We start from the raw sequence: 15,319 nt of genomic DNA, 5'->3' as shown, positions 1-15,319 counted from the left end.
TATCAAAAAGGAGGAAAGTATTTATAGATTTAAGATGCCACTCAGGCAATTTGATCAACTGGATACAAAATAACAAGGAAGCATCTTTTCCTTGTTCTTTTCCTAAAGTGGAAGGTGCTCATTGATGCAAATGCTGAGAAAGATTTTCTAAATTTGGTCTCACAGCATTCTTCTTGCCACCATTCTGCAACCCCGAGCTCCAACTGAAACTGGGGAATGGGAAACTGAATTTTCCACCAACTAAGCAGGCTGATTTATCCTGGCTTATATAAGATGATCACACAGATAATCAGACATAATCATGCCAAATGTTGCTGGACCAAATGGATCAAATTATTTAAAAAAAAACACACACACACACACACACACACACACACACACACACACACACACACACACACACACACACACACACACACACACACACACACACACACAAGGCTGTGTCTCCCATTTTTTAGTATCCCCCAGAAGTGGCAGATGAGATGCATTGACTAACTGGATCAAGTTTTTTAGCTATATTGGTGTTTAGTTGATCCAAATGATTAAATTTTTTTTATTTTACCTGTTCCTGAAGGTTCAAGGTGAGCTAAAAAGAAAATGGCGGAGCATGTATCTGAACTGTCGTCTGAGCAGGAATCGCCACAACAACACCTTCGCCTCCAGAAACGGTTCACAGCACATGGTGCAGTTTCACAGCAACTCCAGAACCCAGTCCATTCTGCAGACAGAGACCTCGGTGCTGTGAGAACACGAGGTCTTTGACACACAAACAAACATACAAAAAAATGCAGTCTTAAGATTGACCTGGGTCCAATAGTTTTACAAAGTTATTAGGAAAATACAAAAAAGTAGTACTTTGAAATGAAGTACCACAAGGGTGGGACCTGCACATCATTGTAGTGCAGATTTTGGTTTTAGCTTTACAAATCTCTGCAAGCCTTCAAGTTTCTCATTAGTGGATCAAAAACTTTTCAGATCTGTCCAGTGAGGTTTACTGTGTTTGCTGCTAAGAGCCTTTTTTTTTTTTTTTTGCAGTCTTTATGCTATGATGTCTGCTGCGTGAGCAGAGAAAAACATGTGCAACGTCCTTAAACTGTTTTACCTGGAACTTTGTGCACAGATGAGATATAAAATGTATATACTTGAATGTTGCATGCATTGAAATCTATATTTTTGAACAAACATATACGTGTAATAGAAACAGCATGATCTAGGTGCTGCAGACTTTAAATTGGCTCTTGCAAAAAATGCAAAAAAAACCAGAACCATTTTTGCTGTCTTTAACAGAAAGCAAAACAGGTGATTGTTTCAGTATACAAATCTTTATATAACTGTTGCCTGCTGTGCGATTTAACACCGCTGGTAATACTGTGCTGCAGTCTTACCAGCTGTCATTTTGGAGCCATGTTGTAAAATATAATAGATTGGCTATGGGAAACCTTGCAATACTTTTTTGTTTGATACTGACCTAAAATTCATGGTAGCCGTGTCAGGATTTAGTTTCCAGAACGTGCATGCTGTATGCAATAACGCAGCAAAGTGACAGTCCTGTCATTAAATCCCGCAAAACTACTCACCTTAGTTCTTTCTTATATGTTTTCAATCCTTTTCCATGTGCCTCCTGTGTTCTCCCAGCCTTATCACAGGTGTCTGTGTGAGTTTGTTCCTCACCCTGTTTCAGTTTAATCCCTGCTTTGAAAGAATGATCTTAATGTGGTCGATTTTAATTCCAATCTTTTTTAATTTCCTATTCTCATTATTGTCTTGATTGAGTCCATCTGTTCCCTTTCCATGGTGTTTGTCTTAGAAAAATAGACTCTTAGCCTCCAAATGTTCTCCTGTTGTTTGGTGCTCCTAGCTGGCTGTCACTCTTTAAAGCACCTTAAGTTATCAAATTCCTGATTAAAGCCTCTTGTGTTTCGCCACCCTCCTGTCAGTTGCTGTTGTGTTTGCATACTGGGTCCTAATGGGAATATTTCCAAAAATCTGTGAGAAATGCTGGTGTCCAAACCCAACTTTAACACAGCATTTGCTTCCAGTACCAAGTCATTGTTGTTGCCTTTTTACCACAGCTGTCTCCAAACCCAAATTTGGGCATATGTTATCCCTTTTGGAGGCCATAGGTAGTACATTTATTATCATTTAAATAGAAAAACTTGGTTATGTAAATTTAAAAAAAAAATAAAGTTGTAAAAATTGATTTGTAAATATTTTTTTAAACATTAGGTTTTTACTTCTAGTGTCTCTAGCTGTTCTTTTAATAAGCTTCTCCTAGTTTTTTTTTTCGAACCATTTCACATAAAGGTCAGTTTTAATGATTGATTTTTTACAAATATACAGGGAAAGGTGACAACTTGTCACTTCAGTGAATCATTTACTAGTCCACAGTGGCCACACCCACCCATTTGATACTTAAAATTACTGGTAAGAATAAGTCGAAATTTTGACCCAGGTCAGCACATGAGCTCAGTGTTTCTGGGCTTATGGTTAAAAACAAAACAAAACCATTGGTAAACACAGGGTTGTTTTGTACCAATTTTAATCCAAACTGTTCTCCAAAACACTTTCATTTTAATGCACAGTCAACAAACTGCTGTCACTGAGAAGTCCTGAGCATGCTCCAAACTCTTCATCCATGCTCTGATGGTTTTGGCACAGTGCTCGGTGACCTGTTCTAAAGACACAACACAGACGAGCACTTTAAAGATGTCATTTAATTAACAAGATGACGTGTTCGTGAGAGCCTGTGTTGGGAAATAATGTTGTCTTTAAAATTACTTACATAAAAAGAGGTTTATATGATAGAAATTCGCTTCAAAACACATTTAATGTGTTTCAGCAGAAGAACCTCCAGGCCGTCACCACTTAATGCAGAAGTGCCTGGTGGATACAAGTAACTATGAAATGTTTTACTTTATGTTGGTTTTATTCATGCAACCAGTGTTTTGTGGTAGTTGCATGAAATCCTCAGTGTTTGACTTTTTTTGATTGCTTTTGGTAAACGGCTGTTAACGTGTGATTTCTTGTAGATTCTAATTGTATATTTTGTCAAGACAAAACGCGAAAAAATGAAAACTTTTGCTTTTTGCAATGTGCTATATTTTTCTTTAACATGTTGTATTTAATGGTCAGCACAATACAAAAAGTTCTGGTGACACTTGATTTAAGGCATACAGAATTATTTTTAGTAGTTTCCTCTTCAAACCTTTAATTTAAGTGTATGTGTGTGTCCCTATATTTTAAATCAGCATTCAGTTCTTGCGTTGTGTCACAAAATATAGTTAATAAAATACACATAAACATCGAGGTAAAGTCATACTTGCAGCAGCAAATAATCTGGTCCATAAAATTTGAAGAACTTAGAAGGAGATCAGATATTTGTCCAAACTTATTTCAATGTGTTTTGCAGGGTGAACAACACTGAGGCAGAGATGAGTCTTGAAATTTCTGTTTTGTTTTTAAAGCGATTATTATTTATTACATTTTTATGGTATCCTCTGCATATCAGCAGATGATACAAAATACTATATATTACATTACTAGTAATGTATGATGCTTTACTCTTTCAAGAGTTATTTTGGGGATTTTATTCATGCTTTTATTTTATGGGAACTTATTAGACAGACAGGGAGATGCCTAAAGAGCAGACTTGCAGCATGGATTCACTGTCTATGGTGCAAATGGTGCTTTGTTAAAAATTTGGAAAGGAACAGAAAAGGAAATGACAAAAAAAGAGGGGGCAAAAAGATAAAGCATGTTTGAATAGTATAGATAACGACAACTGTGTTCTTCATGGTAACATGTCTTTGTAGTTTCTTAGTAATCCACTTCATGGTAGTTTTAAGTACTTGGATTTAGTTACCTTGGATTACTGGATTACTTTTTGGTTTGTGAAGAAATATCATCCCTCTGTTTCGTCATTGTCATCCACCTACAACCAGTCAGATGCATGGTACAACATAAAGAGCCAGCTCAACAGGACAGACTCATCTGTGTCTGTGACAGGAGTAAAATAGGCCGTCTGTATCTCCTGTAAACAGTTAGCACTAAACAGAGGTGGCGGCTTAAAACACCAGGTCTCAGTAACCTAGAATGCAGTCTTAAGAACCCCACCAGGCAATTCATCCCACACTCCCATCTCAACCCAACAAGCGTCTTGAAAGAGAGATGAAATGTCCTCACACACCAAAACAAAAACACAGCAATCATTTAGTCTAAGATATTTATTAACAGTTTTAGTAGCAGGTGGGTACAGGTGTCCATACTAAGGTTTTAGCTCAGCTGCTGCTGATTTTGTCAAAAAATTATTTGGTCCTTAAACAGAAACTAAATAAGTAAATGTTCCCACTTAACAAGCTGTACCTGGTCATGTTTAAATAACGATTTAAACAAGTGATCATCTATTGAAATCAATGTCGATTAATTTAACTAAACAACTTGTTTAATTGTACAGAAATTTCAGTTGTAATTTCAAAACAAAGCTGTTGCCTTAATGAAAGTGTTACCAAGTACCTTAAAAGATGTCACTATGTTACTCAGTGTGTCATTTAACATCTATGTGACTACAAATGATTGAGAGTCTACAAAACCATATACACCACACAGTGTTGACTTGCCGAGTGAATTCATATTTAATGTTTACTGACGTGATGCTACGAATCATGTCGCCTGAACACATGTATTTGTACTTAGACACCATGAATGTCATGCAAAAGATGATTGATAAAGGCTACCATTGTAAGCATTGCACTGTGTGAATGTAACTCTCTGGAAATTTGCATTTTATTTAATATTGCTTGTTTGTCTGTCCCCTCAATGATAGGAACATGATTTCTGGGTGGTAACATTTATTACATTGAAAATTCTAGACACTTGGGCCAAACTTGTTTGCAGTTCAAAATCATTTGAAGTCACTGGGGTTGGTTTTATCCATTTCTTCCTTAAACTAATCTGAACCAAAACCATTCAAAAGCTTGCAAATTATTATTATGTAATTATCATCATTACTAATAGCCTCAAGTGATTCAAAGACTCTGAAAACTACTTTTAAAATCTTTGAACCCATTATAGTATCTACACCAGCCCAGACCTCGAGAGCTTTGGTCCTGCAGATTTTAGATGCATCCCTGCTCCAACACAGCTGAATGAAATGGTTGAATTACCTCTTCAGCAGGCCATCAAGTTTAGCAAAGGCCTGGTAACAAGCCAATCATTCGATTCAGTTGTGTTGGAAAAGGGATGCATCTTAAAGCTGAAGGAGAGTAGCTCTCGAGGACTGGAGTTGGAGACTCCTGATCTACACAATCTAAAGCGTATCCCAGCAGTTGGTGGCCCCTTCAGTGCTGATACTGTCTTCATCTCAAACAGGAATGAGCCTAGCTGTATAAATGTCGTGGAAGCTTTTATTCCACCTGAGAACAGTAGCTACTGGCCTTATTATAATTTATTCATTTTAGAGTCTGACTCAAGGCCAGTTCATGGTTTCCATGTTGAAGAGGCCACATAGCCAGCTGTGAGGAAATTCATGCACAGCCCAAATTTTGGGTCCTCAGAGGGAAACAACGGAATATGTGCCAAAAAACTTACATAAAAACCTGGTTTTTGCACCACATAAATTTCCACCATGTATATTTTATTGATGACACTTCCACATCTTGTTTTTGGTTGCTATTTGTGTGTGTGGTTGTGTCTGTCTCTTCTAGCAATATTGCACATAAAAAACAGGTTGTGCACCGTTACACCATCAAAGGTTAAAATTTGATGTGTTGGCTTCTTCAGCTCACACAAAGAGTGTACTTTATGGTATCCATTTATGGAATACTACATTTTATAATGAACTTTAAAAATATCCAGCCTTCACCATATTCACGATAGACTCCTTTGCTAGTGCACATGACATGTTCAGATCTGCTTGTTTGAGTTTAGTCCGCAGAAACCATGAATTGGTCTTTACCTTTACCTGTTTTCTTATTTGGTACCCAAATAAGCAGGCAGTTCTCCATTGTGGTTCACAAAGCCCAAAAGAAGATTCCTAAAATGTGTTAAAGCAGTCTCTCCTTCAGCACATTTCAAATGTTGCAATTATTATTATTTTTAGCCTGTTGAAAACTCTTTTGCAGCTCATTGTTGATTGATGTGGTTGGAAATTAGTGACTGTTTTCTTTTAAAAGACATCCGAACATGTGACAAGGACATTGAAATGGAAGCACAGCTTGAATGAAAATTAAAAAAATAAACAGATTCTGTGCACTGCTTTTGTTGCTTCTGGTTTATTTAGTCTTTTATAAAGTTTCAGCGGTTGAAGGTTGATCAGAACAAAGCAAAAGTTGTTTAAAACAACTTTGGTTTCTCACAGTGGACGCTTACTAACCTATCAAGTAAACACATCATAACAAGCTTATGAAATCCTGGGTTACACTCTTTTTCATATATATATTTAGTGCAAGGGTTATTAAAATTCTAATTGGGCACACTGTCTTGATGTCTTGGAAATATCAGAAGCTAATCCAGACTGACGGACTCAGTTCCTGCCTCGTGTTGGTGAAGGTATGTAGTCTCGAACTGCTCTTTTATACGTTGCTAAAATCTGAAAGCTGCAATGAAGATGAATGTTTGTTTGAGTAATGATATTATTGTCAAAACAAACAGACTGTATCGGTGGTCCAATCATCTTACACAATGCTGTCTAACAAATGTCCTTTATCTGCCCTCTAATTAGGATGAATTCCTCTCATCAGATAAGAGAAAAACAGCATGGGCAGTGAACTGTGGTCACTCTGACTCCTTAGCTGAAGTTCACATGTAACAGATTTTAATTAGAGTAATGCATCATGGATTTCATCTCATGCTTCAGACACAAATACTGAATTCTTTCAAAGAAATAGAAATATTAGATCAATAAAATGGAAGAGACATATTATGCAAATGACATGATCTTTGCCATGACTTGTAATATATTGTATATTGTGTTTGAGGAACAGTTGTGAATAAAATTTCTACCAATATGTGGTTGCTTACAGTCAGAGTAAAGAGCCGTGTTGCATTGATTCGATTTTTTTAACATTGCTTAAAAGGTTTAAAATTCAACTGAAGAAAAGTCCGAATGTTCTGCTTTAGGCAAGGCAAGGCAAGGCAAGTTTATTTGTATAGCACAATTCAACAACAAGGTGATTCAAAGTGCTTTACAGAGACATTAGAAACAAGAACAAATAAAAAGCATGATTTAAAATTGAATAAAACAAGCAAATAAACTAACTAACTAATTAACAAACAAACAAACAAACAAACAACAGTATATAAAATCAAAACAGATAAAATCAGAACAGTTTAAGGACTTTTTGAACTAATTAGTGTGTAGATTACACGCTTTAGTCGAAGAAACTAGTTGTGAATACAAGTGCCGTGCGCTAAAGTCTTTTCAGCTGATTTCACTCACCAAACTGGATCTATTGATCATGTTTGGATGACTAAATAGCTTATATATATTTGTCTGGGTGGTAATGAAGAATAAACACCACAGCAGTATGAAACATCGACTGGGCCAAAATGACGTCTGCAGCTACATTTACAAACTATTAAATGCCCTGCAGCTGTGCTGCCTGAGCCCCGATGAGGTTTTCCGATAAGTGCTGCCGGTTTCAATTAACAATCCAACATGCAGGACCAGACATGCATTCATGTCTGTGAGTTAAATAAAAGCAAAGTCACAAAGATGGCACTGTTGCTTTATGCAAACTGGACTAGGCATTAAGGAGCTATGATTTAATGTGGGCTCAAGACCTTTGATGAATAGACACAAAAATCTGATAGTTTTGTCCAAAATAATGTCAAAAAACTTTATTAACACAGTTAAATGCCTGAAAACTTTTCTAAGGAGCTTAGAAAGAAAAGTGTTAGGACTTATTTAAGTAACTTGAAGACGTTTCACCTGTCATCTGAGAAGCTTCTTCAGTTCTAAGAGCTATTGGTGGAAAGTCCCAGATTTTAAGCCTATGGGAGTGTCCCCTAGAGGGTCATAGACCTGCTGATCCTCTACCTAATCACACAAACCAAGGTGTGAAAACGGGTGTAGGTCACAATCAGCCAAGGATTCAGGTGAACCAATTGGTAAAACCTAGCCCCACCCTATCATGTGATTTCCTGAGATCAAATGACCCAGGATGTGAGCGGTTGTAAAGGCGTCTGGGAAGGGATCCCAAAACTGGATTATAGATGTCAGACAGTTGGTGTCGTAAGCCTCCGCCTCTGTTCAAAGATGGTCATTCACAGTCTTTCACACCATCTGTCTCTCTGTCCAACATGTGAACATCTCTGTCTCAGTTGCTCTTAGAACTGAAGAAGCTTCTCAGATGAGAGGTGAAACGTCTTCAAGAAACTTAAGTTAGTCCAGACGCTTTTCTTTCCAAGCTTGTTAGACTACCATGACCTGGATGACGGAGAACCTTAACATAGTCTGACAACTTTAATCCTGAAGATGGAAAAAAGAACAAAAATTGAAAAAGCAATGGTGTAAGTTTAGATTTTTAATAAGCCAGCCACTTTATTAGTGTGTTTCTTTCTCTGTGAGAATAGGGAACAATTTTTTTTGTTTGACATACGGTGTTGTACTTTAAAATAAATATAACTTGACCTAATGCAGAGTGGGCTACTGTTAGGTTAGTAGTCATCAGTCTGAGTTTTAGTCTGTTAATGGTTTTGATTATAAAGCGTGCCAAACTTTATACTTTATACGTCAGACTGTAAATGTTGGAGGAAGATTAATTTCCCCTTAACCATAGTAAAAAGCCAGTGTGATGTTGGATTGTGTCGATATGTGAGTAGCGCTGCTGATTATGTGGTTCATTTGCACCTAGTGAGTGGGAGAGTATTTCCAGTAATGAGAAAGCATCTGAAGCCAGATGTTCCCTGCAGTATGAGAAAGGGCAGCCATGAAAAGCATCCAGGCATGATTTTCTCAAATTTTAAAAACAGCTTCAGGATTCCCCAACCTGCCAAATCCCACTCTAATACCTGGCTATGAGGGTAAACAGAGTTATCATAAATATTGCATTTGTATATACCAAAGTCCTTCTTGAAGCACGTCTCAGCACTCAGAAGCCATTGTGGACATCCTTTGGTGATTAGACTGTGCTAATAGCGAAATAAACAGAGCAGGACCCATAATTTTCATCTTAACTGTCACAGGAACATAACTGCTTAAAAACTGCATTAATCAAATCTGATTGAAACTGTGTTAGAAGTCTGGAAACTTTGTTCCAGATATTTTAAAGCTAATTTCCCCTGTATGCTACTTAAACTACATGTGCAAACATGCCACAACACTGATTTAATTTACCGTGAGCATCATGTCTAACAAAACACCAGTGTTAAAAAGATAACGAACTACAGTTTTACAACTATAACTTCCAAAAATCCCAGTCCTATTAAAAATGAATGACTCTTAGCATCAGAGATGGAACATGCATGCATAAAAAGAAACATATTTAGGCTTTTAGTAATTTCCCCGTGTTTTCTTCACTTTTATCCATTCTCATGTCTTCTTGACGTGCTGGCTCTTTTGTCCTTGGAGCCCAGCCTTGAGGAGGCGAGCTGGATGTTTAGTCATCTCTGAGAAGACGGGCTGCCTTGATTGGAGCTGACAGAGTCACTTGAGGCAAAGATGCTGCTAATTGGGAGGGAACAGGCTGGCTGGATGAGGGGGTCCCTGTTAGGGTGATGACTGAGCACTTCACATCGCTGGTTGTTGTGTATGAAAACTACGGTCTTCCAGAGGGGGAAACTGACTCTTTATAACATTTTCTTTAGCTGGCAAAAATGAAAATAGGAGACTGAGGAAGTGAACAGTGTTAATCAAGGCTGTAACGTAAATGTCAAAAACATTCAACCCTGAAGATATTTAACTGACTCCTGACATTTAATAAACTGTAACTGATACAGATGTTTAACTGTCACAGTGTAATTTTAATATATATATTAAGTGTAATATATATATTTAGCCCACATTGTGAATAGTTGAGCCTTTTACCATCTTTACTTCTGAGAAACTGCCTCTTTTAAAAAGCTCTTTTTATATCCAATCATGTTAATGACAAGTTAACAATCAATCTAATTAGTTGCAAATTGTTTCTTTTTTTGTACCATTTACTTTCTTTTTAAATGCACCAGTCTTTTTTTAAAATGGTGCAATTTCTCACTTTTGTTCTGTTTTCTGTGTTCTATTGTATATGAAATGCAAGTCTGTGAGATTGCATTCGATTCTGTTTTTATTTCTTATTGAGTTCTACTTCCCCACTATCACCTGGTATTACAAATCAATGGGAAAATGATTCTGTGCTGCCTTGAACTGTGACTGGACTAAACACTTTCGGAGGGCATGTTTTAGGGTGGACCTATCTCATAAATAAGTGGTTCTTGGTTTCCCAGTAAGAACTGCCCCTCATTCATCACATGTAGTTTCAAAACATGATGATGACAGAAGAAATGCTCAGCTTGATGGATGACATCACACTGGCTGTATCCATCTTTTACACACCATACAATCTACCCCTTATTCTGATAACCCCTGGTCTTCAGCCAAATTCAAGCTTAAAACGCCATCATAGTGCATAACTTTAAAACCCTTTCAAATCCATATTTAACTTTCTTGACAGATAATTTATGCCACTTAATGAAAACTCAGACATGTGCAGGCTTGGCCTTTTCTCACGTCTTGTGTGAATATGGATCATTCCTGTTTAAACACATCTGTTGCTTTTTGTGCTCTGTTATTTGGATCATTATTCTGCTATGTTGTCCTACAATTGTATAATGCATGAAAACGTTATTCCTCATGGATGGAATCACTGTAGTAAGATGGTGTCACTTTCTCATTCAGTTCCTTCACTCAGCGATCCACTTGAATTATCCCGTGGCCACATTTCAAACGGCATGTTTTCAAATTAGCAGTTGGTTAACTAGTGAGAAACAGATCAGTGCGCATGAGGAGTCAGCCATCTGGCTGCTCCATCTGTCTGCACCAAACATCTGTTTAACTGGGAAGTGGCCACTTTCATGAGTAAATCATATAAGCCTTATATGAATCACTATATGAAGCAAGCTAAAGCTGATGCAAGTCTTTTTATAAGTTTTTTTAAGTTGTTTTTTTATTTTATTTCTTTTCCATATGGGTCTGATCTCCTTGTGAGTCTTTTTGCCTTTTATTTATCTTTTTGCATTAATTATATTTACTTGTTGGATTTTTTATGCAGAACTTAATTTGGATTTTGCTGCTCAACTCTGTGTCAGGTTGTTTTTGTCATGTTCTTCCATAAGCTCCATTACATTTGAATGTACTGATAATTACTGATGAATTACTTTGATACTGAGTTTAAAAGCATGATTACTCAAGGGCAAAGTTTGCAATTCTTAATGATTTAAAGCTAATTTTACTGATTTTATTTTACAACAAACACAAATAACAAAAGTATTCTGGGAAACATCAAATCCCACTGAGTCTAGAAATACAGGTATCTTTTTTAGAGGTTTTTGTATTTTAGAAGTACCATTTTTTTGTGACTTTTAATAAGAATTTCTTCTTACAGGGAGACACGCTCTTGACTTTTAAAGCAACTTGCTTTGATTACAGCTTTTACTGATTGTGTTAGAAAATAACTACTTTCCAGTTTTCATAGTAAAAACCTTCATTATTGCAAATAGGAGTCTTGTCAGTTCCATGTGAGAGGAATCTGAATTTTTCCCATAAAAGCTAATCCACCTGAAGTCTGCTGGTGCTGATAGTAATGTACCATATTAAGATGAAAGTGTCCTGGTCCTGCGTCTGTTTCCCAAAGTTCTGTTATTCATGTTTCTAGTTAGTCTCTTGTCTTATTTAGTTTTCTCTTGTGTCCTGTTCAACTTACTCTTGTGTCTGTGTGTTGTTCCTAGTGTATCCTGTATGTCAGTGGTCGTGTTTCCTACATTTCTTTCTCCTGTGTAGGTTTCTGTTACTAGGAATTATTAACCCTTACATCCTTTATTTTTTACTGCCTACTAAATTGGTTGTTTCGTTTACTCCAGTTTGCATCTGCATAAATCTGTGCTTGGGTCCTCACAAACCTCAATATTTTTGCTGCATACTCTGCAGATCAGACAGAAAGGAATTGCAGTTTGGGGGTTTTATTTTTTTTGCTTGTAGCACTTGTGCAGATAATTCCAACTGGAAAGAAACCAAACATTACACACTCAAAGTTTGCTTTCCTTACTTTTAAAAAAATGAATTGTTGCTGTGGGCCACATATTCTGAATTTGCCACATCAGCTGTTACTGTTGCATTTCAGAATACATCACTATTCAGATCCTAATTTCTTATTATATTCCGGCTAACACCTCATACATTTTAACTACTTGAACCCCTTGATTTTAATTATTTGTGCTGGACATGCCTACATAGAATAAACACTTCACAATGAGCTCCAGGCTAGGTCCAACAAGCAGCTGTATGTCTTTGAATTTCACGTACATCTCAGGAGGTTTAGGGTAAATATTTGATTCATAAGAGAAAACTAAGAATAAAATGATTAAAAACAGTGGCAGAAAAATTCTTGTCCTTCGTGGTTCAAGGTCACTGCGTCTCATTTGTTTGTGTAAGCTGCTCTGACACTTTTAGGTCAGCTAGGACATTTCATGTTTACATGTCCATAGGTTCACCCACAGTGCAGAAAACCCCTGCATGAAATGCAGCATTGTAGCTGAGTGCTGACTGCTCATAAACATTTTAACTGTTTCCACACTGCAAGTATGAGTTTGCATCAGTATGTACTGATGTTATTTCAGCTATTTTTCCCTGCATGCTCAGGGATTCATTTAGAATTATAGCATTATATAAAACAGCATTTATAAAACTTAAACGTTCTGATACTGAACGGTTTTATTTGACTATATAAAAAGCATTTTTATTCTCCTTGGTTTTACCATTTTAACCCAAACCACACTGTTTTACTAAACCTATCCACGTAGTTTCCTTTCTTTGAATCTAACCAAAGAGCCAGTGAAAGCAAAGGTAAAAATCAGGTGAAAATAAAAATGAATCTGCATAAAGAGAAGAAAACAAAACAAAATGGAAAAATGAACATGAACCACAGTCTTCTGGATGATCAAATTGGGACTTGTCTCCACTTTATATACATTTTGATTTGTATTTTTAGTTGAGATATACAAAAAGAACTTTGCACATTTAAGAATATATCTTCAACCGGGATTTGTCAAGTCACAGCTACATTGAAGAGATCTTTAGTCTGTATTTACTGACTGTAAATTCATTGGGAATTTGATGTAAGTACATTTTTTTAAAGGGCCCATATAGGCCACTCCAGTTAAATAATATAAATAAATCCACTGCAAATTAACAACACATTTCAATGACTTTATGGCGCTCTTGTGAAACACATCAATGGCTGTGATGCTGCTGACTTAATAAACAACAGCAACAGCAATAATTCAGTTTCAGAGATAAAGACAGGTCGGCCTTTAGTTAGGATCATGTAGCATATTCATTATGGCAATAATGAGACCAGTTTCACTCCCAAACTCTTCATATTTTGACCCAAATCAACATTTTCTCCTGAAAACTAGTTCAAACACAGTCTTGATCTCTAAATGTTAGAAACAGTCGGAGAAATAAGAATGAAACAAAACAGCGTGCATTTTTGGTCTTCACTTCAGTTTTGCCCCTGCCGTCATCCCACCTGCTTGCATATACATGTTTATTCAAAACTGGTATTAAAAGATTGGTTTCAATTTTATAATAGCATATAAATAATTTTTATTAGATGCACTACATCATATTTATTACAAAGATTAATAATAACCTCAGTTGTAACTTTGGAGTAACTGATGTTTTGCAAAATATAAGAGATTTGTAGAGAAATGATCATTTCCTTGTTTTCTAACTTTACAAAAGTTTTACATTAGGATCATTTTCTCCATTTATTCTGTGATGGCTATCATACAGTTTAGACTCTCTGTAAATCCAGTATTTCTCTATTGTGTCTGTGAAATGAAAGCAACACGTGCTTGAAAACAATCATAAAAAAACACTCATGCATCCATATAACTGTTATGAGTTATGAGTCATCTGCTGTCACCTACTGTTCAGTAAAACCAGGTCATTTATTTTTGTAAGTTGTAATAGTGTTTTATACACTTACAGCTTTATCTCTGTGTTGGTATCTGTTAACATGAACTGACAGGATGTAATGAGAGAGGACGTGATGTGATGGATGCCATTATCTCTCAAAATGCATCATTTCCACTGCATAAGCAGGTGCAGGGAGCGGATATTAGATGCCTGTGACTTCTTGAAATTCTGCCAATCTCTTTCTTTTCTACACAGCCTTCAGCCAGACTTTTATTTATCAATGCACGGCTGCATTTGTTTTGATCAGCAAGCAGTAAGATAATATTTCAAACCCAGCAGGCATGTTTAGTTTGTAAAATTAGAACAACAGGCCAAAAATATGAGGTTAGGGTTTAAAATTTGCAGTGCTGGTTTGAGAGCACTCTCACTCCTGGTCACACTGGAACACCGGAAATAACACTTAAGAAAAGGAGACGTTTCAGCCAGCGCTCTTTTCTCTGATGTGATCTCTGCATGTCACTTGAATAATGTGAGTCTAAGAGAGCTCTGAGGGGACGAGATGGCATGGTATTTGAGCATGCAACAGTGAATGGTTTATAAGTCTGACAGCCCGGCGTGGGCAGTCCCTGGCTGGTGGACGCTTGACATTGCCAGGGTTCAAAGGTCACGTGCGGGAACACGTTGTTATGGTAAAGACCAGAGGAGTCGTAGGGTGAGCTGTCACTCTGTTTCAGCCAATGACAGCTGAGAAGTGTCTGAGACCGTGGCCAAACCTGCAACTATCAGGCGACTGTCAATCATTTGAGTCAACACTCTACCTCATCACCTTGCAGCAAGTTCAAACCAATCGATTCAAATGAAAGTCAGATTTGTTCTCTGTGTTTCTGTTGACCTTGGCCCTGTCAACAAATGGGGCTGTTACATCCTTTTCTTCAAGGATCTCTGTGAGCCTTTTGCAAAGTGAACAGAAATTCAAATGAACAAGCATCAAGTGCAGTGAAAACGGCAAAAAGGCTTTTTAGATTTAAATTTAGCTTCTTTTGGAACAGCAGTGAAATACATATTTTGTATGCAGAGGAAAGAGAGTAATACTGATTTTTCAATTTTAGTCTCATTTCTATTCGGTGTATCTTGGACATCGATGAAAGGGGAAAAAGGGAAAAAAAAAAGAGACTGTCCATTTGGTTTGCTGAGCTCTAAATT

The 15,319-nt window shown here is 36.8% G+C and overlaps 1 protein-coding gene across 2 annotated transcripts in view; it reads left to right on the top strand.

Annotated features, from left to right (window-relative positions):
- LOC309694536 (vasoactive intestinal polypeptide receptor 2-like) overlaps nucleotides 1-6,821 on the top strand; it is a 77,351-nt gene extending 70,530 nt beyond the window's left edge. Inside the window, exons 13-14 of one of the 2 annotated variants that reach the window (XR_014272895.1) lie at nucleotides 578-4,511; nucleotides 4,543-6,821. Coding sequence is in view for 1 of the 2 variants with exons in the window: in XM_082514696.1 (XP_082370822.1) it covers nucleotides 578-748 (171 nt within the window). In the remaining variant the exon portion in view is untranslated. Of the gene's footprint in view, nucleotides 1-577 lie in introns of both variants that reach the window. The other variant, XM_082514696.1, reaches the window with a different exon arrangement.
- Nucleotides 6,822-15,319: the final 8,498 nt, after the last annotated feature.

This window comes from Aulonocara stuartgranti (assembly GCF_965226115.1).
Source record: "Aulonocara stuartgranti genome assembly, chromosome: 18".
In the NCBI taxonomy this organism is placed as follows: Eukaryota; Metazoa; Chordata; class Actinopteri; order Cichliformes; family Cichlidae; genus Aulonocara; species Aulonocara stuartgranti.
The sequence above is the reverse complement of the archived record's forward strand: the minus strand, read 5'-3'. Positions and strand labels throughout refer to the sequence as shown.